The sequence below is a fragment of the Lissotriton vulgaris genome, chromosome 3_1 (assembly GCF_964263255.1).
Source record: "Lissotriton vulgaris chromosome 3_1, aLisVul1.2, whole genome shotgun sequence".
Taxonomy (NCBI): domain Eukaryota; kingdom Metazoa; phylum Chordata; class Amphibia; order Caudata; family Salamandridae; genus Lissotriton; species Lissotriton vulgaris.
The window spans coordinates 1,212,997,106-1,213,025,012 of NC_141689.1; the positions used below are offsets into that span (position 1 = coordinate 1,212,997,106).

Below are 27,907 nucleotides of genomic sequence, written 5' to 3' on the forward strand. Positions count from 1 at the left end.
AATAGGTGGCAGATGAATTGATTTTCACAGCCCTGCAGGGATTGGTCCTTCTCGATGCCCCATAATCCCGCACCATAGATAGCTGTGGAAACGCATTTGGCCCGATAAATCTGGGTCAGCACTTTGATTGGTTTGCCACCGATTCTGTTAGAGAAAGCGCGCAGAGCGCCTATCGTGCGAATGAAAGCCAGTTTTCTTGCTGCAATCGCCGGCCTCCAGCGGCACCGCCTGTCGAACAGAACTCCAAGGTAGCAAAACTTATCAATGGTAGCTATTTTTTGTTTGTCCAGAAATATGTTACAAGGAGCCCTCTTAAGCTTTCTGGTGCATGGCATAGTGTATGTTTTGGAGATATTCACTTTAAGGCCTCTTTCCTGCATGTAACCCGCAAATTTAGTAACAGCCCTCTGTAGGCCGACTTGAGTCTGGGACATTATGGCCGCATCGTCGACGTACAAGAGGATTGGTACTGGTGAACCTTTCACAGTGGGGTAATCATTCGGGAAAAGGGAAAGGTATTGACCCACTGAATTTATATAATAGGTAAATAACCTTGGGGCCAAGATGCAGCCTTGTCTAACCCCTCTTGAAAGTGCAAATTTTCCAGTACATTCCCCCTGTTTGCCATATCTCACTCTTGCCCCACAATTGTTGTACAGCTCTTTAATAAAGGTGATTATACGGGCATCAATGCCCATATCGCCCAGCGTGGACCATAATAACATGTGGTCCACGCAATCAAAAGCGGAGCTTAAATCAACAAAAGTTATAAAAAGTGCTCCGCCTCTAGCCTGGGTATATTTGGAAGTTAAGAGGGACAGGTTTAAACACTGTTCGGATGTCCCTATGCCTTTCCTGAACCCGTATTGCAGGTGTGACACGACGTTATGGTCTTCCTCCCATTCTTGAAGTCTTTTTAAAATGATCCTACCTGCTACTTTCATTAGACCGTCCAATAAGGATATTGGCCTGTAGCAGATCGGGTCGTCACGGCTGCCCTTTTTAAAAATAGGGACCACTATAGCGTCCGACCAGGTTTCAATAAACCCCTTTCGGTTTCCCTTGTTCAGAACATTTGTAAGCAGGGGAGCCCAGAAATCCGGTTCAGCTTTATAAACGTCTATCGGGGTGCAATCGGGCCCCGCTGCTTTACCTGGTGCACTTTCCCTAATTGCGTCCTGGACTTCTCCTAATGTAAAAGTTAGATCTATCGGGAATGGGCAAGTTAGGGGGTGTGGATCTCTACTATTGACTATACTTTTATCTACAATAGGGCTCGACCCTAAAGGTAGGATAGTGTCAGCTATCTTTGTATGCTTATACAATTGCCTGAAGTGGGTTAGCCATCTTTCACCAGTTATGGCGAGGTCTATTTTGTTACCACTATCATTCGGTTGGTATAGGGTTTTAACCAGCCTCCAAAACTTAGAGGTATTTTTCTGTGTGGAGGCTTCTCTTAGTGTTTCCCAAGCTTGCTTTTTTAAAGCCAGTCTCCTTTCTTTTATTGCGAGTTTGTATAATTTCCTGGCCTCACGTATTGTATGAGGATATCTTGGTTTCAGTGCCAGAGCTTCTTTTAGGGCTTTTAGTGCTTTCGTGCACTTCCCATTGAACCACCCTTCGCTACGTGTTTGGTTATTTTTAGTTACACGGGACAGCATATTTTTAATGTAGTGTTGAATGTTAGCAAAGGCTGACATAACAGTAATGGGCTCCTCGTGTTCCTCCAAACAAACATTAACATCGGCGGCACAATCAGAGATCAGCTTTTTTAGGAACACACTGGGTACAATCTTATCCCATTTTACCACGTAGCCATTGGTTTTAGATAAATCGATCTTGTATGGGTACGTGGAAGGGATACCCTTATTATCATAACACCCTTTTACATTTACGCCAATTAACAAGGGATAGTGGTCGCTAAGTGCATCTTTTCCAACTTCCCACGAGGTTATAAACCCTGGGTTGGCATGAGTTATCAATATAAAGTCAATAGTCGAGTTACAACCTCTGCCAAAAAAGGTTGGCTCGAAAGGCACGGGCAATGGACAAATCTGATTTGCAAAAGAGAAATCAAAATTAAAAACAATACCATTTAACAACGACCCCATCTTTGTGTGAGAGAAATGGGTAGGGTCATTCGCCCCAAAGTCTGCCAGACTACACAGGTGTGAATCAGAATGTAAACAAATAGTGCAATTAAAATCCTCGACCCATATTATTTTTGCCCCCTTAAAGAGGTCAGCAGTGCGAGTCAACTGACACAACACATTAGACATGGTAGACTCCATTTCACTATTGGACATGTTGTTGTAAAAGTTCACCAGTACAATTTTCTCATTCAGACCCCATTTAAAAGATAAGATTTGAAAATAAGCGCTGGAGAAAAATTTGTAAATCTTGACCTCTGCCGTTGTTGAAACATAAACACAAAGCCCACCCTTATTATGACCCTGTACTGACGGCTTAGCCGAGGAATTAAAGGTTTGATACCCAAGCAAGTGTAGTTCTTCTGAACACCATGTTTCTTGAAAGCACAGGATATCGTGCTTGTGTATGGCGTCTAACCAGGCTTTGTTGGTGACTTTGCTGGCTAACCCCGCCACATTCCAAGATAGGAGAGAATTGGAATGGGGTACACTACTGGTAACCACATGTAAGCTACCTATACTCGCTACAGATTTTTGCATTCGCAGAGATGGTGTATTTGAGGTGGCGAGGGGAGTCATAGGGTTAGAAATAGGGCAATTATGGGAAATTGATTGAGGCTGATGAGAGACGGAACTAGGCATCGAGAGATCGCCTAGGGAATTAATCCCCTCCCACATGTTGACTTGATGCATCTTTGATGGACTTACTGGAAGATGGTGGGTAGAGATACACTGACGGTGCTGGTGTCCCTCAGGCATCTTTTCTGTATTATTAGTCTCATGATGTCATTCATTCTCATCCAATCCGGAGAGAGGATGGAATAAATTGGTCAGCGGTATATTCCAGGAGTCCTTAGGGTTGTAGGATTGTGGATTGTCCCAATAAGAAATAGGGTTTGATAATTTTGTGGTAGGAAAGGTAGCTGACGAGGTGGAAAACAAAGATCACTAGTAGTGTCATAAGAATTCTGGCCCCTTGACATCAGTATGGGATCTGGTCTATGGGGATGCTTAGGTAGAAAATGAGTGGGCATTGGTTGAGGAAAAGGAGGGTTAAATCCCATATGACGTCTTTGAGCTGGGAACAAGGGTGTTGTGGGTCCGTGGGGGCCTTTTGAGTGCCATTTATTCCTAGGATGGTAAGTTCTGTTCCATGCTGGAAATTTGTTAGGTGGTGGTGGCCTCAACCTAGCTTCAGGGTAGAAGTAACTTAGGTTATGGGTTGTGATCCCCCCCTCGCCCGTCCCAGGATACCAATCGCTGATGTATGTGACCAGTCTGTGGTCTTTAAAGTTGACTATGATCACATCGTCTTCGATGTCCTTAGGTCTGGTGCCTACCCAGTTGCATCGCCTGGCCGAAACGATATCACCATTTAGGTGTGGAGGGAGTGGTCTGTTTTTCCTCAGCCAGTAGATAACCTTATTTTTTAAATTAGCCTGATGTTCTGGGTTACCATCTGGCGGGGGCGGGACACCTGTAAGTACAATAACATAGTTTATGCACTCTGGCGGTAAGTCAGCAATATTCCTTGGTCTTTTTTTAGAATTATGAGATATATTAACTGGAGGGTTTGTATTATTATTAGGGTGACTATTTTGAGACCCTGTGTTAAGGTGAGGCATATCTTTACTTGTGGTGTTGTTAGATGAGGCAGTTTTGTTGTTAGTTTTGTCGTTGGATTTACTATTCTGCACAGGTTTGGGGATCCCAGCTATAGATGTTGAATTTGCTTTAGGGGTACCAATCACAGGCTTGGGGTGTTTAGGTTCTTTAGTAGACTGGGTTGTGTCACTAAAAGCATTTGGTTTAAGGCAAGATGTGCCCTTCTGGTCTTGAAGGATGTTATCGACACTCTCCCCTAATCTTCTGATCCTTTCAGTGAGGGGGAGGATCAAGGCCTTTATGAGACAGTCAATATCATTTAATAAACCTGCATAACTAGGAACAGAAATAGATTTGGAAGTCATGTCTTTCGTGGTATCTGCTATCCCTTTCTTTTGGGGAGTAGTGTGCGGGGTGTGTGTAGAATTTATGGAAGGAACAGTTCTCTTTTTAGAAACATTCTTCCTTCTTCTCTTCCTCGGTGGGGAGCCAGAGGAATCCTTAGGACGCTTGATGGAAACCTTAGGAGATGATCTTAAAGGCTTTCCATCAGGAATACTAAAAGGGTATTGATCAGACCCAATTGGGGTAAATACAGGAGAAGGTATATTTTTATCGTAAAGAAGGGCTGGTTCAATTAGAGGAGTACTTAAATCTATAGTCTGGGTGACTGATGACTGGGAAGGAATAGAGTCGGAAATAATTATAGTATCCTTCTGGTCAGGGGACTTCGTCTGAAAAATGAGGGGGATGTCTTCTGTAAAAGAAGGGGTGTTAACGTGTTCTTTAGGTGTAGTTAAATCTATTAGAGGTCCTATAACTGCGTCCTGGGGCTGGAGAGGTCTTTGCTTTAACTTCTCGATAGAGAGACGTCGCCCTACTCGTTTCTCTGCGAGTGTGAGCTCCCTGTCGACTTCGTTCTTAATTTTAGCGAAGAATTTATCCAGCGGGCCTAAAATGGGAGACCCTAACGTTCCTGGAGCAGGGGTTACCTCGAGGGTAGACATCTCGATGGACAAGACGAACAGGGGGCAGGGGTGACAGTGACCTTTTATGGGTAAAGCAAATGGCAGACACTACAGTAAAGAAGGCAAATCTATGTTAAAAATAAGCTTAACACGATAAGAACAGCAATATCTCAAAGGTCCAGTTTGGTGATAACTAAGACAAAGAGAGTAGGCCTGACCCGGCCTCTATCGGCCCCGGACGGCCACAGACGGTCCCGCCCTTGTCCCGGGCTTCTCCCGGCGCCCTCCGGCGCGCTCCCGCGCAGCGGGGTCTGCGCCTTCTTTAAGTAGCTCGTTGAAGGGAAGTCTAGCGGGCGCGGCGGGCCCGGCAGGGAGAGCAGCCCAGCTGGTCCCAAGGGCGCGCAGGGACTCCTGGTCCTTGGAGTCCCTGCTGATGCTCGCAGCCCTGCCGGTTACCAGCAAAGTGCCCCTGATGGTCCGGTAAGCTATCGCCTGTGTCAGGGGGCGATGCGGGACCCGCGTAGCGGGTCCGGCGAGGTCCTGAAGTGCTGGGTTCACAGGAAGGATTGAAGACTTTGATGAGCCGCTGAATCCGCAGACAGCACGGTCTGAAAGGGAAAGCGCTCAGTCCCAGGTGCAGCTGGTTTTCGTTCAGGAGCGGGCGGGCGGGTCCGGCAGGGAGAGCAGCCCAGCTGGTCCCAAGGGCGCGCAGGGACTCCTGGTCCTTGAAGTCCCTGCTGATGCTCGCAGCCCTGCCGGTTACCAGCAAAGTGCCCCTGATGGTCTGGTAAGCTATCGCCTGTGTCAGGGGGCGATGCGGGACCCGCGTAGCGGGTCCGGCGAGGTCCTGAAGTGCTGGGTTCACAGGAAGGATTGAAGACTTTGATGAGGCGCTGAATCCGCAGACAGCGCGGTGTGAAAGGGAAAGCGCTCAGTCCCAGGTGCAGCCGGTTTTCGTTCAGGAGCGGGCGTGCGGGTCCGGCAGGGAGAGCAGCCCAGCTGGTCCCAAGGGCGCGCAGGGACTCCTGGTCCTTGGAGTCCCTGCTGATGCTCGCAGCCCTGCCGGTTACCAGCAAAGTGCCCCTGATGGTCTGGTAAGCTATCGCCTGTGTCAGGGGGCGATGCGGGACCCGCGTAGCGGGTCCGGCGAGGTCCTGAAGTGCTGGGTTCACAGGAAGGATTGAAGACTTTGATGAGGCGCTGAATCCGCAGACAGCGCGGTGTGAAAGGGAAAGGATAAAAATCAAAGACTTTGCATCCGACCATCGCCCTATCAGCAGGGGTGTACCCCAAGGTTCAGTGCTCTCTCCGACACTGTTCAACATGTACATACAACCCATCACCACTATACTAAAAAATGTGAAGATCCCTTTCCACCTATACGCTGATGACATACCGATCTATCTAGAAACCACCTCCCGAGACGACATCTCCAGACTAAATAACACCCTTAAAGAAATTCAACAATGGCTGTCCCAAAACCACCCCAAACTCAATTAAGTCAAAACAGAGTTCCTCCTAATCTCCAACAAGGAAGAAAACTAACAAATTACAGACTGGCTCAAGGATATGGATGCTCTAAGCAGCACTTTTACCATGGCTAACTCATTAAAATCTCTGGGAATCTTCCTTGACCCAAAACTGGAAATGACCCACCACATCAAAAACTCTGCAAAGACTGCCTTCCTCAAACTTCTCCACAAAATTAAACCATTCATCCCTACCAAAGACCTCAAACAAGCTACACAAGTACTGGTACTATCAAGATTAGACTATGGCAACGCAACCCTAACCGACATTGGTAAAGCCCACCTAACTCCCCTCAAAACAACCCTCAACGCGGCAGCCAGAATGGTCACCAGAATCAGGAAATATGATCACATCTCACCAGCCCTAAAATAACTAAAATGGCTCCCTGTGGAACAGTGGGGCAACTTCAAAACTGCTTGCCTCGCGCACAAAGCCCTACACACAGAATATCGGACTAGCTGGCAAACTAAAGAGGGCTGGCCAAACAAGGAACCTTAGGAGTTCCAACTCCCTCCTTCTCATCCCCATGAAAGCACGCAAACAAAAAACCGTGGCCAGATCATTCGCCGGAAACGCTCCCGAAATCTGGAACTCCATCCCAGCAGTTATCAGGACAACCCTGTCCTTCACAAAATTAAAAAATCTCCTGAAAGCCCTCCTCCTCAACCGATCCCTCCCAAACGAATAGGTACCACCTCCACACCAACCGTGATCCGGTGGATTTCTTCCCTGCATCGTACTGACCCACGAAAGTCCACCACCAGACAAATAAGCCCGAAAGGCGAGACTGCTGCTAAACTTCTGCACTACCTCAAGAATGCATGCAATGAATCTACCTCAGGACCCATCCACTACCTCATGTATCCACAGCACTTGCTGAATCCAGATTCCCTATGACTAAGACTCATCTACTATTGCAATTTCAGAAATCACACTGTTGTAAGGCGCTCCGATACCCTCAATTCAAGTCAGCGCTATATAAAACTCCAAAAATAAAAAATAAATAATTAACGAAATGAGCAGAAGTGAATGTAAGAGTAGGTTCAAGGAATGAGCATAGCTTGGCAATTCAATAGGCAAATAGAAGGGGTAGCTCACTTCAGCAGACTAAAAAATATTGGAAATATGGATCAGAGTTCAGTGTTACATGCACAACAGGGATCAGCAACTATAGCTAAGAGTGGGTTGATTGCGATTGAAGATAGATAAAGATCTGAGAGGAAAGAAAAGAATGAGAGTTTTTTTAAACTTAAATCCTGTAAAGGCCTGGGTAAAATTTAAATTACATAGGAGTAATTCACGTGATTAAGGTAATTAGTTCACATGTTTCACCATTTTCCCTGTCCTTCTCCCACCCCTGGCCCTACTTCTGCCCCTACACTGGATGGTGCACATTTTATTGGACATTGATCTGACAGGGGGCCCTGTTCCATTCATTCCCCAGGACCTCCAGGTGCTTACCCAACTTAAGATATACTTGAAGTACCACCCTTCCTTCTCATTTGGCCTTCTTATCTGAGGACCCTGGCTGAGTACGACAACCACCTACCCCAGTTTTACGTTTTAATGCCTATCATAACAGGAGGACATGGAAGTCACTGCAGTTTGGACATTACTGCCTATCAATAGTACTACAGGGAATCCCTTCTTAGCTAACATCTTACCTGTATTAAATACTGATGTTGTCCGTCATAAAGCATGCCTCCTACCAATGGCCTAGTGGTGGTATCCCTCAATACGATTAGATTACGCACAATAAAAGGAAGCAAACACTCACATAGCTTAAATCACTCTCTCCAGACAAATTCATCTTGCAATAAACCCACCTTGAATCTGTAGAAACCTTAAAATTACAAAGAGACTGGGTGGGGACAATATATTTCTCCTGTAAACCTCCCTCCGGTACTATCCTTGACAAAAAAGCAGGATTTAGTAGAAAAAGCGAAGTAGCAATAGTTATCCTCAAGGATCTCCCCATCCGATTAACACAGTCCTGGTTGGACCCTGACGTTCATTTCATTTTCAAAAAACTCCAGGTACATCATCAAACCCTGACTATAGGATCTGTACATGCCCCAACTGTTAACAAAATCACGTTCTTTAAGCAGATAACCCGATTGCTGTTTTCTTTTCCCCATAATAAGTTCTTAGTGTGAGTGATTGGAACCTAGTGCTCAGTCCCTATTTGGACAAATCTCAACACTAGACAATACACCACCCCAAGGACTGGCACCTTTTATGAGACCTGATACAGGATTTTTCCTTTAAAGACATATGGTGACCATAGCATCCTATGGAGAGATATTACATGTTTACTTCATGTGCCCATAGCACTCGTACCTGTATTGACTTTTACTTGGTATCTCTTACTCTTCTACCCAAAGTTATGCACAGTGACATTGTACGTTGCAGTATATATGATCACAACATTATCACAACGTGTGTTGATCCACCCACTGGGACTTGGAGACTTAATGTATTTTATTACAAACTATGATAAGAAGAATCTCCAGTCCCACTTAGCCTCATACCTGACAACCAATGAAGTCACTGTCTCTTCTACACAAATATTGTGGACAATTGGGAAGATCAGTGTCAGGGGAAGCCTGCCTAGAGACTCTGCCCAGCAGAAGAAAAACACTGACCAAAAGCAAATCCTCCGTGAAGGACAAAAGCAAAACCTCATAATCTCACACAAGCAACACACCACACCACACCTCAGACACTTCAGTTCTTTCCGAAAGCAAAATAGGACCATAACACCATACTGACATCAGTGGTGGAAAAAACATTATTTCACACCTGCAAACATCACTATGAGAGGGGGGGGGCCGGACAATTCTTACCCAACAACTGAGGGAAAGAGTGGCACAACGCACCATCCCAGTCATGCTTAGTAACCATGGTGTACTTGTGATGCACTCGAGCGACATACTAGAAAAAGTTCAAAAGTTCTATCAGTCATTATAAAGAGCATACTGACTCTTGAGAGAAGGAGGACTGGCTTATCTCACATGTTTATCTGCATTCTCTCCTTCCAGACCAAGCCCAAACTCTTAAGATGGAGATTACAGCCAATGAAATAGCCAAAGCCATAAATGCCCTACCTGCTGGCAAAGTGCAATGCTTGATGGCTACCCCATTGAATACTACATAATGGAATGGCACAGCATGTTTTGAGTGTTGGAGAATGAGGGTTTCCTCACCAAACTCAAATGGCTATATTTAAATACCAGTAGTATGCCATGTTTTTTTGTCTCAGACTATTACTATTAGTCGAGGAACCAGACAGGCTGCTTCCTGTGTCCCCTCCTTTTCATACTGGCATTGGAACCACTAGCAGCAGTGGTGGAGAACTTCACATTAGGGGAGCACAAACTACAGGAGGAGAGTAAAAGGCTCTCTACTATGCCAATGATATATTAGTCATGCTCTCAAACCCGCTCAGATTAATCCTGGCTTTGACAGCTTGATCAACAGACTACTCTACTTCTCTGGTTATTTTGTAAATTGAGATAACAATGTGACGCTTCCTCTCACTCAAGGTATAACTCAAGACTCTCATGTAGACTCCCCATTCAGCTGTCGCTCTCACAACCTGTAATACTTAGGAACCCACATAAACAGGGGGCTTCAGAACATAAGGCAAGACAACCTTGGTCCCCTGCTTGACAGAATACAGATGGATATCACTCACTGGTTCGTAAACTAATTTGTCTCCTTGGGGAAAAGTACAAACAATAAAGATAAATATTATGCCCTACCTGAATTGTGTATTTGCAATGCTCCTGCTTCATATCCTGGCTACTCTACAAAAACACTATCACAACTTTGGAAATCATACTTATTGCATGGCAGGAAGTCTGTCGTTAAAGTGACTAATCCATACGTGGCCACTTAAAGTGGGGGTCTTCGACTGCCTCATGTGGAATCATGTTGGCTAGCCTCACACTAGCACAAATACAGTTTCACACTCATACATCTCTTGACACAGCCTTCTTGGTAGTGATAGAAAATGTGATTGAGGAAAAAACAAAGGTCTAGGCATGGTGTACTCCAAGTGTCAGTGAAGACAGTGCGAATAAACCCAATACTACATTCTACAGCCTGTGCATAGCCAACAAGGGTACATTCATATATTAATTTTATTATGTTGATGTTCTGTGCTAATTTGTATTTGTATTGTTTATAGTCAGTTGTGATTCTACAAGGTAACAATATTTGACAGTAATATATGCATGCACATCTGAACTATGTTGATGAACTGCATCACCAATTCTTTTTATGTCACGAAAAATGCTGTTAACAGGATGCAGGGTACTTTAAGTATATGAGATGTCTAATAGGATGCATCAATCTGGAATTATTAATGCATGTGTGTATACTTGAAGGGGAGCCTCAGTCACACCATCTTTCCAGAATGTATCCATATTTTCAACACTTTCTCCTTAACACTTAAAGGCAAAGACTACAGATGTTTTGCAGAATGCTTCAACAGTAGATCTCATGATGTATGTTTCACCATGTAGAGAAGGAAACAACAAATGCATTTTCTGGACTTACAAATTCTCATTGAGGATGATAAAATGGTTATGAGCCTAAATACCAAGTCTACAGACCACAAAACCCTTTTACATTTTCAAAGCTTTCATCCACATACAGTGAATGAGAACCATGTATATGGGGGAATGTGCTGGACATCCTGATTATTTTGACAACACATACAATTTACCCTAAAACACTAGTTAGAAAGGCCTTCAAAAGTGCATGGTTCTGCTCCCAGAGAAACTCTTTAAACGGCTAAAGAACGGTTACATATGTTACCATTGGCATGTGTCATTATGAATAGTCCAGTTGGAAACTGGATCGCAGCACAAAAAAGAAGCATTGGAACTTAATTGATCCATTAGTAATAGATTAATTCGTGTTCTCCTTTAAGGAAACCAAAGAGAATCACAGTTCAGAGCAGATGTAGCACAGAAAAACCAACTCTAAGAGCACTTAGGAATCTTGCAGAGGCAGTAGGACACTACATGTATGGTGATTGATCTGTTTGTCTGCCTACTTCTAATACAACTGAAATCACTATTAATGTGAGTAAACACTAAAACTATTTTCTAGCTGCAGCAGTGAAAGCATAATGTATGCCAGCTTCCTACCAACACTTGTATAGATTGACAACCAGACAAATTATGTTATGTTAATATGGTATTTATGAAGCACACGGCTGCTCCCAGGAATGTCCCGGTGCTGAGCAAAAAAAAAACACATAACAACCACAGAAAAGAGCACCTAAGGCGGAACCAGCAAAACAGATTAAAGTTGGAAAAGCCATGTCCTGAGCTTTTTCCTAAAGGTGAACAGGTCATGAACCTGTCTGAGGGGGCGAACAGCCACTACAACGCGGGTTTTACCACGCGTTGCTTTTACATCGTATGGGTTACCACGCATGCGATGTTACAACACGTGGTAAAACCACGCATACCATTACATCGCATGCGCTTTTACAACCCATGCGATGTAATGGCTATCCACGTCGTTGTGAGGAAACTTAGGCTGTTTCCTCACAACTACGTGTAGCAAGCAGGAAGGAGGAAGCAGGATCCAACGGCGACACTGGAGAGGAGAGAGGTAAGTGGGTTTGCGCATGGGGTGGGGGTTACTTTTGTAGGGTTTAGGGTAGTGTGAAAGTAGCGTGGTAATATTTGTGTTGTGTGTGTTTTTTAAAAATGTTTTAGTGTGTGTTGTAGTGTTGTGTTTGTTTAGTGTAGTGTATTAGGGAGGGTAGTGTAGTAGTGTTTATGTAGTGTAGTGATTTAGGTTTTAGGGTCGAAGTAGGCATAGCAGGCAACACTACGCCCACTCCGTGGGCGTAGCAAAGTTGCCCGCCACCCGCCTCCCTCCCGCCCTCCCTAAATACTTAAATGACCTTTTAAAAATGAATTAATAACCACTTACCTTGTCTGCTGCGTCCCCGGGGCTCCCTCTTGTAATCGCGCCGCCGTCCGGGCGGGAGGGAGGCGGGTGGAGCATTAGTTGCCAAGACGGCGGCGCGATTACAAGAGGGAGCCCCGGGGGACGCAGCGGACAAGGTAAGTGGTTTTTAATTCATTTTTAAAAGGTAATTTAAGTATTTAGGGAGGGCGGGAGGGAGGCGGGTGGGGCGTAGTGGAGCTACGCGAAGTGCGTAGGTAGGCCTAGTTTCTCGCCCACTTCATGTAGCTTCGCGTAGCCCCACTACGCCTACTACACCCAGGGTTAGTTTTAGGGTAGTGTAGTTATGTTTATGTAGTGTAGTGATTACGGTTTTAAGGTATTGTAGTGTTGTAGTGTATGTTTAGTGTAGTGTATTAGGGTTTAGTGTAGTGTAGTAGACTTTATGTAGTGTATTTATTGAGGTTTTAGGGTAGTATAGTGTTGTAGTGTTTGTTTAGTGTAGTGCATTAGGGTTTAGGGTAGTGTAGTCGTGTTTATGTAGTGTAGTGATTTAGGTTTTAGTGTAATGTAGTAGGGTTTGTGTAGTGATTTAGGTTTTAGGGTAGTGTAGTAGTTTTTGTGTAGTGTAATGTTCAGAGTTTAGGGTAGTGTAGTATTGTTTATGTAGTGTATTAGGGTTTAGGGTAGTGTAGTACTGTTTACGTAGTGTAGTGATTTAGGGTAGTAGTGTTTAAGTAGTGTAGTGATTTAGGTTTAAGGGTAGTGTAGTAGTGTTTATGTAGTGTAGTGATTTAGGTTTTAGGGTAGTATTGTATTGTTTTAGGGTTTAGGGTAGTGTAGGGGTGGGAGTAGTGTGGCTAGTGTTGTAGTGTAGTACTGTTTGAGGGTTTGGGGTAGTGTAGGGGTGGGAGTAGTGTGGGTAGTGTAGTAGTGATTTAGGGTTTAGGGTAGTGTAGGGGTGGGAGTAGTGCAGGTAGTGTTTTAGGGTTTAGGGTAGTGTAGGGCTGGGAGTAGTGTGGGCAGTGTAGTAGTGTTTTAGGGTTTAGGGTAGTATAGGGGTGGGGGTAGTGTGGGTAGTGTAGTAGTGTTTTAGGGTTTAGGGTAGTGTAGGGGTGGGAGAAGTGTGAGTAGTGTAGTAGTGTTTTAGGATTTAGGGTAGTGTAGGGGTGGGAGTAGTGTGGGTAGCGTAGTAGTGTTTTAGGTTTTAGTTAAGTGTATTGGTGGGAGTAGTGTGGATACTGTAGTAGTGGTTTAGGGTAGTGTAGGGGTGGGAGTAGTGTGGGTAGTGTAGTAGTGTTTTTGGGTTAGGGGTAGTGTAGTGGTGGGAGTAGTGTGGTAGTGCAGTAGTGTTTTTGGGTTAGGAGTAGTGTAGGGGTGGGATTGGTGTGGGTAGTGTAGTAGTGTTTTTGGGTTAGGGGTTGTGTAAGGGTGGGAGTAGTGTGTTGTGTAGGTGTAGGGGTAGAGTTGTCACTTACCTTGTATACTTTTACCACGAGTATAGCTTTACCACGCATGCCTTTGCGTTGTAATGGCATGCGTGGTAAAGGCATACTCATAGTAATACCCGCATTGTAATGGCACATGTGGAATTATTATGCGATGTATTGACATACATCCGTCTAAGGGCCAAGGGAAGGATGTTCCATAGGCGAGAGGCGACCACCTGGAAGGATCGACCTCCGACCCGAGCAAGAGAAACATTAGGCACAGGAATCAGGAGTTGAGTAGAGGACCTCAGTGTACATTGGGGAATGTAATGGGGAAATCTTTGACTAAGATAAGGGGCTCCAATCTGATTAAAAGGCTTAAAAAACAAAATCAAAGCTTTAAAATGGATTCTTTTCTGAACAGGAAGTCAATGCAGGGATGACAAAAGAGGGGACATATGAGTCCTAGGGCCTGCCAGGAAAATGGCCCTAGCAGCTGTATTTTGAATCACCTGCAAACAAGCAATTAAGTAACTGGGAAGTCCCAAGTACAAAGAGTTGGCATAGTCCAGTCTCGATGTTACCAACGCTTGCACAATGTCCGGCTACAGATTGGATCTGGGACTTCATAGAGAGCGTTGCATCTAGTCTGACTCTGAGGTTCTAAACCATGGTCACGGACAAACTGGGGGGGGGACAAATCCTGCGGCCACCAGTTGTGCCATGCTTCACATGGGCGAGGGCCGAAAACAATAATCTCAGACTTATCAGGGTTGCATTTCATTTGATTATCTTTCATCCACAAGAAAATGTCTGAGAGACATGCATTAATTGTCTGACCATCAAACTCAGCACTCTTCTCACCGGTGAACAACAGCTGACAGTTGTCTGCATACGATACGATATTAGCCCCATGTTGTTCAGCAAGAAGGGTAATAGGGGCCATATAGTTGAGAAATGTGGCTCAATGGTTAGAGCAGCAGACCCTGATGCAGAGGTCTAGCCCGGGACTAGGGTTCAATTCCCGCCTCGGCGGGTCTTGGGCTCAATTTCCGCGGACCTGATAATTCTCGCCTAGGTGCCTATTCTAATCATGGTTCCCACTCTGCAACTCTGGGCAATAGCTTGCTTAATCTCCACAATGGCCCCAACAACGCTAGGATGCCTGGCTTCACCTTGGGGGTACCCAGGAGTGGGCACTTCACAGGGAAAAGCCAGGAAGGGTTCCACAGAGGTATGCGTACAAGCGCCTGAGATACCCCTTCGGGGGTCGATTCGGTGCGCTATACAAATACTACTACATTTACATTTACTACATATAAAGATTGAACAGAGTTGGGCTCAAAATTGACCCCATAATTTGTGGGAGGAATAAAAGCAGAAAAAGGGGGGGACCATACAGTTTGGAGATGGTTACTGAGAAATGACCTGATCCAGCTCAAGGCTGTGGCGCCAACACCGCCCTCCATCAATCTTTGCACCAGTCTATAATCGGGCACAGTGTCAAAGGCAAGCCGCAGAGAGATCCAGCAGTATCAAGACTGCGTTGCCTCACCTATCTAGCGTGGCTTTTATAGTTTCAGTCACTTCTAAAAGGGCCGATTCAGTACTAAAGTTTGCCCTGAAACCTGACTGGCTTGGGTGCAAAAGATGATTGGTCTCAATGTAGTCAGTAATAATGGAATTAACATATTTTTCCAAGACCTTGGAGAAGAAAGGAAGCAGGGATATAGGTCGATATTTACCAGCTAACTCAGGGTCAGCCGTAGGTTTTTTTAAAAATAGAAGAATTCTGGCGTGTTTCCAGCAAGGAGGCATACACCTCCTGCAAGGCGTTGTTTAGGATCTGATTCACAGTAGGATGAATCACCTCTGCAATTGCTCACAACACCTTGGCGGTACAGGGGTCGGCAGGAGAGCCTGATTTCAAGGATTTCATGAGAGTTAAAAATTGATCCCTAGAGATGATGGGGAACTACATAAGGGAGAATTCTGAGCTTACGGCAACACTAGAGGAATCTAGATCTGCTGTTGGAACCATCAGCTGCATTTCAAAAGCGTCCTGTATTTTCCTAATTTTATCGTGGAAAAAATATTAGTCCATTCACTAGTTGGTGCATATGTGCATCTAATAGCTGCAGGCGATGAAAACTTTTTGACAATGTTATAAAGTTTTCTACTTTTATTGCCAGCTTTGTCGATTTTTGCGGAGTAGAAGAGTTTCTTACCCTCTCAATCTTTCCGGTTGTGGTCTCTAAGGGCCGCTTTAAAAATAGATTTGTCATAGACCATGTAGTTTGCTCGCCATATTCTTTCTAAACGTTTACATGCACTTTTAATTTTCCTTAAAGCTTCCGTATACCAAGGGATAGAAGCGCGATTCACCTTAGCCACCCTCAGAGTGGGTGGGGGCAAGTTCAGAGGTTCTAAGTAACAGCCATTGCTCCAAAGAATGCACATCTCTTTCAAGGATCCGACAAGTAGGAATAGGGTGGGATTGCAAAGCACTTTGCATTGCCTCAGGAATGATCAGCTTAAACGGCCTAAAACTGCTGGCATGGACCTTTTCCTGCGATCAAGACCTATTCAGTTCACTGGGGACTCTGAAATGTATCAAGCAGTGATCAGACCAGATAAGGGGGAGAGGGGCCTTCACTTCTATCAATTTAGAAAGGAAAATCTGGTCCAAAGTATGGCCTTTATCGCGAGTAGGGAGGAGGACAAAAGCGATCAAATTTAGTATGTCAAGGGATTCACGCAGCTTGAGGGCCTCAGGTTCCAAAAGATTAGCCATATGTAAATTGAAGTCACCAAGGATCAGGCAGTCACTATATTTAGCAGCTAAGGGAGAAATAATGTGGCTTAGCGCCTCCAGAAACTTCCCAGCAGGCCCTGGCGGGAGGTAAATAACAACCCCAGCTATGGACTGATGGGCCGAGATAGTTAAGAGGAAGCCCATAGACTCAGCCCCCTAATTCTCTGTAAAGACTAAAGGTGCACAGCTGAGGGTGCTTTTATAAATTAAGGCAACACCCGCGCCCCTCCCTTTGCGGCGATCTTTCCTAAGAATCTGGTAACCTGAGGGAATGTAGCCTGCAATAGTGCAGTTAGAGGCCTCAGTCAACCATGTTTCTGTTAAAAACATCATGTCAGGGCTAGAGTCCACTAGTAGTTCATGACATTGTTTCTGATGTTTTTTAACTAAGAGTGTATTAAGCAATGAGGCTAGTAGGTGCATACCCCCCCCTCCCAGTTGGGCTTTGTTAGTCGCTGGACTAGGTGTCCCACTACAATTCCCTAGGGCATGGGAGACCTTCCAATTACAATCCTTGCACTTGACGACCTCACTCAATGAAATGGGCAAGTGGGGCCTGCATCTCATACACCTACCAATGTTGAATAGGTTCTCTCTGTTGTGTAGGCTGCTCTGGATATAAACCAATAGAAACTCTGGCACTGGCCGCCTCCGGGACGCTGATGGGCTTGCCTTAGGCGCACCAGTGGTGCACTCGCTCAGCATTTCGTTTTGTAGCCAGCATTGTAATTAATTAATTAATTGTGGGTTTGTAATGCGCTAGAATCGACTCCCAAAACAGGCATCCCCAGCGTATGTGGGGTGCCGTTGTGGAGATGAGGCAAGCTAATGCCCAGAGTTGCCGAGTGTGATCCCTGGTTAGAGTAGGCACCGAGATGAGAATTATCGAGTCCGCTGACCCTGGTCCACGACCCTGCCGCGTCGGGAATTGAACCCTTGTCCCAGGCCGTCCTCTGCTCTCGGGTCTGCCGCATCTAACCAGTGAGCCACACCACTCCACTGTAAGAACAACTAGACCGTGTCTGTCCCAAAGATGGCGGCGTCGGTAGAGGAGATTTAAGAGATCAGGGTTCGATTCCCCCTCCTACTCCTGCAGCAGAATTCAGTTTGTTAAAAACACCCCCAAATTCAAGCACAATGCACAATTAAAAGTGACAATGTTAAAAATCAAAGCAAAAAGAAAAGTGACGGAAAAGCAGTGCAAAGTAGCAGCAAAATGAGTGTCTACAGAGGGACCGTGTTAGGAAATGTATAGGACAAAATAAGTTCCACATAAACTGCAGTATGATGACTGCCTCCCTGGTCAGTCATTTTAAAGAGATGGGTCACACTGCAATAGATCTCAGATAGACCATCTTCGCTAAAATTTAAACCGATCAATGAGGTGGCAACATGAAAAGACAGCTCCAGTCCCTTAAGCCCAGGCTTTCACAACAGTTCAACACTTTGAACTGCAACTTGAACACCTTAGACAAAAATGTCATTTGATTGGGTTTAAATTATACTTTCATGTCTGTGTCAGTAATTACCCCAACATGGTCAATATATTATATGGAGACTGCACTGTGCTATTGCAAATATGTTTTACATTTTACTCAAACACTATAATAGTTCGGCACATTTAATTTCATTATTGATCCTATGTAAATTGAGCCTTTGTGTGGGTGTAAGGTCATTATGGTACTCGAACCATGAGGGCCTTACACTCACACAAAGTCTTACAATTGTTTTAGTTAATGTACAGACCTCCTTTCTCATATATTTTATTACCGCTTCCGCAAAGGCCAAACCTTTGCAAAGTCCATATGTGCAGTTTTATAGCCAGCAGCCAGTTTATGATTAGCCTTCATCTTGAGCATTCCTGCCTCATGACAAATTCTTTTTTGTATTGGAGCTGTGATTCTATGATACCCCCTAGAGCCCAGTGCATCTGTTTTAGTCAGTTTACAAATCTTTCTAATTTATTATATTTTATAGTATTTTATTGGGACATCTAAAGTTCATGCCCTTAGAAGGTTCATATAGCCTATGCAATGGCCGATATGGCATATCCATTTAGTACGATCTTCACCTGGTTGATTAGTTGCACACCCTTACCTGCCCCCAGAGGCCCCCTACATCAGTTAAGTCAGGGTTCCGGCCTCTACCATTGATTCTTTTATCGTACCTCTTGACTGGCTCCTAAGAGTTGGATGAATCCTTGCACCTATGGCAGGTCCATTCATTTGAACCCCTGAACTAGGTGTATCCCTGGTCTTCTACATCCTACTGCATGGTGTGAATTTACCAGAATGCAATGGGGAGCTTTTGCTGCGATGCCACCAGAGTCTTCTCTCCTCCACTACACAGTGCATGAATTCCAGATGCCATATTTCGTATTTCCAAGATTCACCAAAAATAATTGTCATTCTTCATCTGTCAAACAAGTGTTTGTCCATATAACTGAAAAGCACAGTTCATGGCCTCTTATCCTGCAGTCTGTCCACTTAGTTACACTAAACATGGGCTAAAGCTTTGGAGTACAGGCCATGTTATGTGCGTGTGTACAATACACACAGGAATGGAATTATAAAGACCTTGTGCTGGCTCAAGTGACTGAAAGGAGCAAACATTTTTGAAAAGGAGTTCACTTTCCAGCGCGAAAGATATTTGCACTGGAAAAGTGGCCTTTTTCATTGTGCAAGTACTAGTTTGAGTTGCTTTGCTCCAATTTGCGTTACGTGGGTATTACATGGTGTAACTTGGGTGAATTCGCTGACGCATCCATAGAGTGTGACACAAAGCACAATCTACCAAGAAAGCCAGCCCCGCTTTGCGCGAAAGTTCGAATTTCTCCTTGAACAGAGAGAAATACTTTAATTTTTCCAAACATTCCACACACTGCATATGTGCTGCGCTATATAGCATAATGCAATGTATGGAATGTTTTAGAATTTATATAGGCAAAGGAGTTTGTCCTGGAAGCCTAAGCTTCCAGTATAAATCCTGAACCTTGGTGCAAGGGTGGTGGCTTGTGCCAACGCAGCATAAAAGAGTGACAGTGCAGGGGATGACAGAAGCAGCAGCCTTTTTGAATACATTTGTCTCTGGGCTGATTTCTTCCCCTTGTGCATTGCAGCAAAACAAATCATTGTTGTCTGTTCTGTTTTATGTGAAATTTTAAGAAATCTGTCCAGAGTGCCTAATCTTTAACTAAGCAATGTGTATATTAACCTATCAAACAGGTTCCTCTGCTTTGACAGTATGACATGTTGTTTGCATGGGCCTGGTGCACACAATGCATGTCCTACAGCATACCCTCGTGATTGCTCATGACAATGCACTATTTACACATCTGTGACACACTTAACACATCTCACAGTCATACCCAAAACTAGTGAACTGTGTGTAGTACATGTACCTAATTGAGTGCACCTCTCTGACTCTTCAAATACGACCCTCAGAAATCGGTGTCAGTATGTGGGCAAGGCTTAACACACAAGGAGCATGAATTGGCAATAAAAGCTAAGGCACAATCGCTAATTTTTGCATATCGATTACTAAAAACAAAATTGGATTGCCCGAATTACAACCAACTTTTAAAGGTGATGGCTGCTCAAATCTGGCCCACCTTGTCTTATGGTTTAGTCACTTGGTGTGGCAAGGAGGCGGACCTACTAAATGACCTCCAGACGAAGATCTACAAGGCCGTCTTCAACCTGCCTAAATCTGCCTCCCCATTGCAAGTGCGGTTAGAATTTGGCCTCCAACATCAGAAATTTCGGAGCATGAGTGGCTTCGTTAAGCTATGCCAAAAACTTTGTTCCGCAGACCCAGACACAATGGACAGTTTATGCTGGGAAGAAATCATGTATCAGGTGGACCAAGAAACATCGAATTCCTGGGGAAGTTATTTGAAAACTTGTTTGGGCGACCTTGACTTAGAAACAGTATGGGAAAACAGGACAGACAAAGCAAGTATTAGTAGAGCGGTTAATGATGCACCAAAAAGGAAATCTTTTTTGGAGGATAAAAAACACAATCTCTAAACGTCGGAATGGGTGGACCGTCATTACCTCCTACAAATCACTTAAACCGCAAGCATACTTAGTATCACACGTTAGCGGGCATTTAAAAAAAAAGCTACACAGACTATCGAATGGGTCAGCATGTCTCAAAAGATCTAAAGCCATCCTGGAAACACAAAAAACAAACAGCGCAGTGTCGACTATGTGGATATAAAAAGGAATCCTTAACCCATCTATTATGCGTATGTCCTGCAGTAATGGTCCTGAGGAGATGGTATTTAAAACCCATTTTTAATGAACAGAACATTCGCACATGCAGACAGGCTGTAATAAGCTGGCTGGGTGGCTCCTCCATAATTCTGGCCTGCCGGGGAGTAAAATTCCTGGCAGAGGTAAGAAAACGCTTATGGCAAGCCGATCAGGAGGAAAACAGAGAAGAATGATTCTCCAGACTTGGTCCCTATGGGCCAACCGTGCAACATATGAACTGAATGTAAAACAGATTAAGAGTTTACTAAGTCGGCAGGATCACAGAAGCTGGACTGGATATACATTTTAATTATTACATTTATAACTTTTTATATGCTAGCCAATCTCATGGACCCAAGTTATAAAACCATTGGGTAACTTTTAACGTTGTTGGTATTAATTGTGACTGTAAAGACATTTCTATTTTTTTTTACTTTTTGGGATGATTGTAAAGATTTTAATTAATCATACAATAAACTTTTTGACTTGACAGTGTCAGGATGTGTGTATGACTGAAATACACCAGGCAGGCTTGTAGGGTTTCTGCATTTCCAATTTTCAATATCCCCTAAGTATTTCTTTCTTTCTTTCTTTCTTTCTTTCTTTCTTTCTTTCTTTCTTTCTTTCTTTCTTTCTTTCTTTCTTTCTTTCTTTCTCATATAATATTCATGCCACATAGACACACACAGTCTCTTTCGGTCTACGAGATCCACAGTAATGACACTGGGCAGGGGAAATGAATGTCTATTAGTCCTGGAAACTAGACAGGTCATTTTGTAGGCCAGTGAAGCAATTCTTTTCACATATGTGATACTATCAGTGATTTTACCAAAAATGTCCTTTGTGATTTCACTTGAATGCCATGTTTAAGTCTTGACCAATGCTTTCACTTCACAGTCACATAGTTACTTTTCCTGTTAAACGGTAGTCTTAGCTAATCCTCAATTCAAGCTGTGTTTTTCAATGAAAATGAATATTACCAAAATCATGGGAAAGAACTAACATGTTTTTTCTTTTTTTGTTTTTTGACAAGTCTTTTTTCATTTCCTTTGCAGTGGCAAGCTTGATGAGAAACGAAAGAAACTAAGAAGTGTAGTCAAACAACTATTGAAATGCGACATCACTAAATGCAACCCATTCGATCCAGTTGTGGTGCCACAGGCTGACTGTGTAGTCAGTTTTGAGAGTCTGGCTTGTGCAAGCAAAGATGTGGAGAGCTTCCGCCAGATTGTAAAAAATATCAACTCACTTTTGAAAATAGGCGGGTATCTAATATTAACAGATTGCTTAGGATTAACAAAATACTTTTGCGGTGGCACATGGATCCCAGTACTGAATTTGAATGCTCAATTGATTAGAGAAGTTGTAACCGATTCCGGCTTTTTAATCGAGGAACATGAGTTTTTGTCATTAGATAATTATGAATTTGAACCTGAACGCTGCAACTATAATGCAGTTCTATGTTTACTTGCCCGAAAAGACAGAGATATCTAATTCAAGGGGACGACAGAGAAGGACAGAGGACTTGGATCCCTGTTACATAAACAGCAGCCACATTTGCAACAATCCGAGTCTTCTTTTTTCTTTTATCCATTGTCTTGTTGGTGTTAAATTGTTAGTAAAGTGAGTAGTTTTTCTCCATCCTTTTATATTTATAAGGCCACATATATGTGTGTACTTTTGACTTTGTGTATTCGTAAAATGTAATCATACTCAAAAATACGTGGGCACTAGTATAGAAAGTGCGATAATGGAGTGTTCTAATGAGTCTGTGTGCATTAACTGTTTTCTTTTAGGAACAGCTGTACCGTCAACAATTGATCTACATGCTAAGATTGTTCTGGAGTAATATTATATGTATTAATGTATTTACTGGATTATTTGTGTTTTTTTGAAATTATATGCTTTTGCAAGTAACATGCTAAATTAGCTTGTCTGTGGGATTGAAGCTCACAGTTAGATCATTTTACATTGTACATGAAAGTTCTTTCAGATATATTTTTCTTTTGCATGTGAAGACCAAGGCATTATTAGTTACTGAGAGAACAGTGTTTTTAGACATAGTGAGTTAAGGATGAACTGCCAAGGTCAATTATATTTAATGAGAAGAACAAGGGAGTGCTACCAGTTGGCGATATCTTTCCAAGGGAGGAATTCAAGGATGCTTCAGAAGTGAAGATTGGAAGATGGTAGTGTTGTACCAGGCGCTGGAACTCTTCATGAGAATGGAAATAATGAGGTTGAATAATGTGAGGTCATGTGTTTTTTAACCTTGCTGTGTAATTCTTATTAGTGAACTTATTTTGTAGTAAGATCAGATGCCTTTAGACTCTGAGAGATACAAATCTCTCCTCACGACTGATTGTGTGGCTTTATGCTATATATGATCCTTTGTTTCCAGACCTTCTACAGAAGTTCTGATGTTGACACCTTTCTTTGCTTTTGCATTAATAGAGCTTCCTTAACTCCTCGCTTAGTGCAGGAATAATCAAATTCTGAACTCTTTCCCATGTATGCGGAGAAGGATCAAAACCATTCATGTACTCATCAGATTTTATTCTTAATTTTCTGCATTGCAATATGGAATCCCTGATTTGTTCTTTGTTGCTAAGGACCAATATTGTGCGTCAGTTTGGTTCTCCTTAAATAATTCTGTATAGCTACAGTATGTTTTTGCATTTGATTTATATTACTTTGGCTTTGAGCCTATTTTAAATCCTTTTTTCAACTTCAAAATGGAGACTCTGGCTCTCAATGTGCGGTCACATTGGTCACACTGTCTACAGAATTTAAATTTGTCGATAACCCCTTTCATTCACAGGCTACAACAAAGATCGTTGATTAAAAGAATTGTAAAGGTTGGCACAGAGCTTCATCAGATAGTTGCAAACCATGATGGTTTGTACCTGAGGTGTAGGGGTCAAGAATTGTCCCGCTATAAGGTAGTTTAGGTTCAAGTGGACTTAAATGTCTGTGTGGTAATCTGATGAATTGGTGATGTCCTGGAGGCTCAAGAGCTAGTATAATAGTGGAGGAGTGAGTATCCATAGTGTTGTGTGTAAATGCTGTATGCTTAGCTTGCGGTAATTGTGTGTTGTCTTGCAGAGATTGTACTTAATGGTTGGTAGGTGCTGTGAGCATAGTGTTGTTGTTGGGTTCAATGTGCCTAAGACTCTGGGATGATATAAAAGTGTAAGAGACACAGTATTGTATTTGTCTGCTGAAGTTTGTGGGGTTTGTCGTGAGATGTCATCGACAAGTCCAATTGAGATATGGACATATTGCTTGGCATGAAAGTGAGGTATGTTCAGTATGGAAAAAGTATGCATCAGAGAAAAGCTGCATTGATCCGGGTGACATCCCACTGATTGAAGTTTCAGTCATATGTGTGTAGGCAAAGACTGGGATGTATTCTTCCGGTCACTTTTATGTGAATGCGTTTTGTTGATTTCTTTTAGAGAAGCAAACAATTATTATTTGTTGTTGTTTAGGTTAATGAGAGAATGCTTACATGAATTTGTGAAGGAGGGTGAGCTGCTGTGAGGAGCAAGAATGTCGTCTTAGTGTTCCATGCTGGGATAGGTCGGTTGTTTTGAAGCCACACTGTCATTGGTTATTCATGTTGCGAGGTGCAGCACTGCTATTGTTTGATGATTCGAAGTGAAATTTGCAAGCAAAACATTACATTTGGATCAAGAAATAATTGCATGCTTGTTTAAAAATGAAGGGGGATATGTAAAATGAAGTGGAGGCACATGTCGTTAGCCTCTTTGGCCTAACGACATGCTCCGCCACTTCGGAAACGCAAAGCTGCACCATGTTTACAAGAATGTGGTACAGCCTTGTGTTTCCCCCTGCAATGGCGCTAAGTTTAACAACATAGCCCCAACACAGGCACTCCTGCACCAGAGTGCAAGGGTGTCTGTGTGTAGGTGAGGATTGGTGATGTCTAGGAAGGTGTCCCTTCCTGCACATAAACAATCCTACAATGCCATTTTGTAACTTTCATGTGTGCTGCTTCATGCAGCACACATGAAAGTTACAAAATGGCCTTTTTTTTAAAGGTTTGTTCATGTACAGGAAGGGACACCTTCCTGTCCATTAACAAACCATGGCATTTTGCTTTTTCCATGTCTGCTCCACAAGGCAGCACACATGGAAAAAGCAAAAACGAGGATAAATAATGCATTTCTCTTCATTTTGCCAATTTAAGCCCAGGATTTTCCGGTGCTTAATTTTGGCGATGCCACCTACGTATTCCACTCTTTTACATTTGGGGCAGCATCAAATACAATGGATGTTGCAGTGGAACACCCGCCACAACACCCACTGCATGCCCCTTTCATGCTAACCATAGCGTGAAAGGGTGCCTCATGTACAAGGCAATGTTAAGCCCTGTTAAGTTGGCTTAACGCCGCCATGTACATAAGGTACAGCTTTAATCGCCACCACAACTTTCATAAAAGGGACGTTGTGGTGGCGATAGGGGCATGTACATATGCCCAAAATGTTTTAAAGTTGTACAAGATATTTTAAAGGAGATGTGGAAATATCTCTTGGGGGAAGAGGCCCCACCAGAAGATACCATAGGTCATTATATGGCAACAAATGTAGTGTTACATACTTGTGTTTGGCTTGAACAATGGCACAAGATCACAGAAAAAGAAGATGCATTAGCATTTCCACGTTATGGTACATTTAAATTGAGGATGATTAAAAATTTGAGGATTATATTATATGAAATGAGACCACAACCAAGACCCACACAATTTGAAGTGTTTATCACTTGGGAACAGAGAGAGAGGGAAAAATATCCAGGTCGAGTTTGAAAGGCAGTATGCACTTATGGAGATGCAGGGTGAGATGCAGAGCAGAAGTGTTTGAGGATGGACATGATAGAAGGATTTAAATTATATTCACTATTAGAAGGTGGAGTAGGAACTGGAAAGAAGGACAATAATACTAAGGAAACGGGGAGAAGGCTGAAGATAGTGAAAGTGACACTCAGAGACATGGGGTTTGGAGGCTTCTATGGATTGTGCTATACCTCATTCACTTACGGTTTCTGTTACGATTGGACCCGTGGTTTCTATGTATGAGTCTGCTTCAGTAGGAGACGAGACACAGAATTCAGGTACCTCTATTCAACCACAAACTCCAGAAGTTGCACCTGAGATACAGAGAGTTGAAGAATTTGCCCAGTTAGTAGTATCTAAATCCCCAGATGAATGCTCTGGTTTAGAGGTCCGGAATTGGAAGATTTTTTGAAGGCTCCTAATGCCACATCGAATGTGAGTACACAAATGAGTCAGGGAATCCTACAGTCTACTTTGAAGGTGAATCTAGTTCATGGTGGGAAGTTTAAATTGGAATTGGATGAGACGATTAGTGGGTGTTTTGCATTGGATCGAATAGAAACATACCAAGAGGATGAACTTTTATTCATGAGTAAGTATGTGACTAGGGGCCCGATGTAGGTAATAGGGAAATACCGATTCCTAAATACCGAATTTTAACGAATCGGTATTAAGAAATCATAGGTAATATAGGGAATAATTGGGTAAAAAATTCTGTTTAGGTAATATTCCTTATTACCGAATCGGTAATACCTATTCGGTAATAAGGAATCACCTACCAATTCATTCCCATGGGCTTGTAGGTAAATAGGAATGAATGCGAAGAAATTCGGTATTACCAAATCGGTATTACCGATTCGGTAATCACGGGATGTATTTCAAGGGTGCCAGGGTGTCGAAAGGACACACTCTGGCACCCCTGAAATGTGCATGTGTGTACATGTGGCGCGCATAAATGCCCTAAGGGTATGGATGTGTGCCACATGGCACACTTGAAAAAGCAAAAAAGTGTTTTTTGAAAGGAAATTGCTATTTACCACCAACTAGGAGTTGGTAGTAAATAGCGATTCCTTAAGGCTGAGGTGTACTGTTTTAAGTGCGGATCACTGAAACAATATCGATGTAAAAAATATCGAGTTACAAAAATATCGAGGTAAAAATATAGAATACCAAAATATCGACCTCCTATCTCCAAACAGGTAAGTACAAAAATATCGAATCAAAAATATCGATGTAAAAAATATAGTTAGTCAAAATATCGATTTTTTTAAAATGCTTTAAATTAATTAAAAAATTAATTAAATAATAAATATAATTAACTTAAACATACTAAAACTACTTAAATAACCTTAAAATTAATAATTAATTAATATAATTATTTTGTTAATACATATATATATAAACATAAGATTAATAAAATATTTACAATATATTTACCGTAGGATAGCGGAAAGTGTAAAATTTACTATAACCACTCCATTAAATGCAACAGTAGAGAAAGCGTTGGATAGCATAGGGGTTAAAATTACTATTCCCACTCCAGAGAGTGCAACAGTAGGGAAAGCATTGGATAGCGGAGGGGTAAAAATTACTATTCCAACTCCGAAGAGTGCACAGTAGGGAAAGCATTGGATAGCGTAGCGGTAAAAACTACTATTCCCACTCCAGAAAATGCAACAGTAGGGAAAGCGTTGGATAGCGGGAGTGTTAAAATTACTATTCTCACTCCAGAGAGTGCAATAGTAGGGAAAACGTTGGATAGTGTAAGGGTAAAAATTACTATTCCCACTCTAGAGAGTGCAACAGTATAGAAAGCGTTGGATAGCGTAGGGGTAAAAATTACTATTCCCACTCCAGAGAGTGCAATAGTAGGGAAAGTGTTGGATAGCGTAGGGTTACAAATTACTATTCCCACTCCAGTGAGTGCAACAGTAGGGAAAGCGTTGGATAGCGTAGGGGTAAAAATTAATATTCCCACTCCAGAGACTGCAACAGTAGGCAAAGCGTTGGATAGCAGGAGGGTTAAAATTACTATTCCCACTCCAGAGAGTGCAACAGTAGGGAAAGCGTTGGATAGCGTAGGAGTAAAAATTACTATTCCCACTCAAGAGATTGCAACAGTATAGAAAGTGTTGGATAGCGTAGGGGTACAAATTACTATTCCCACTCCAGAGAGTGCAACAGTAGGGAAATCGTTGGATAGCGAAGGGGTAAAAATTACTATTCCCACTCCACAGAGTGCAACAGTAGGGAAAGCGATGGATAGCGTAGGGGTAAAAATAACTATTCCCACTCCAAAGAGTGCAACAGTAGGGAAAGCAATGGATAGCGTAGCGGTAAAAATTACTATTCCCACTACAGAA

The 27,907-nt window shown here is 43.0% G+C and overlaps 1 protein-coding gene across 1 annotated transcript in view; it reads left to right on the plus strand.

Annotated features, from left to right (window-relative positions):
• The window catches only part of LOC147727663 (nicotinamide N-methyltransferase-like), a 42,978-nt gene extending 20,422 nt beyond the window's left edge, over nt 1-22,556 (plus strand). The window contains exon 3 of the mRNA XM_086961673.1: nt 21,744-22,556. Within this exon, the coding sequence (XP_086817799.1) occupies nt 21,744-22,182 (439 nt within the window). The 3' untranslated portion in view covers nt 22,183-22,556. The remainder of the gene's footprint in view (nt 1-21,743) is intronic.
• Nucleotides 22,557-27,907: the final 5,351 nt, after the last annotated feature.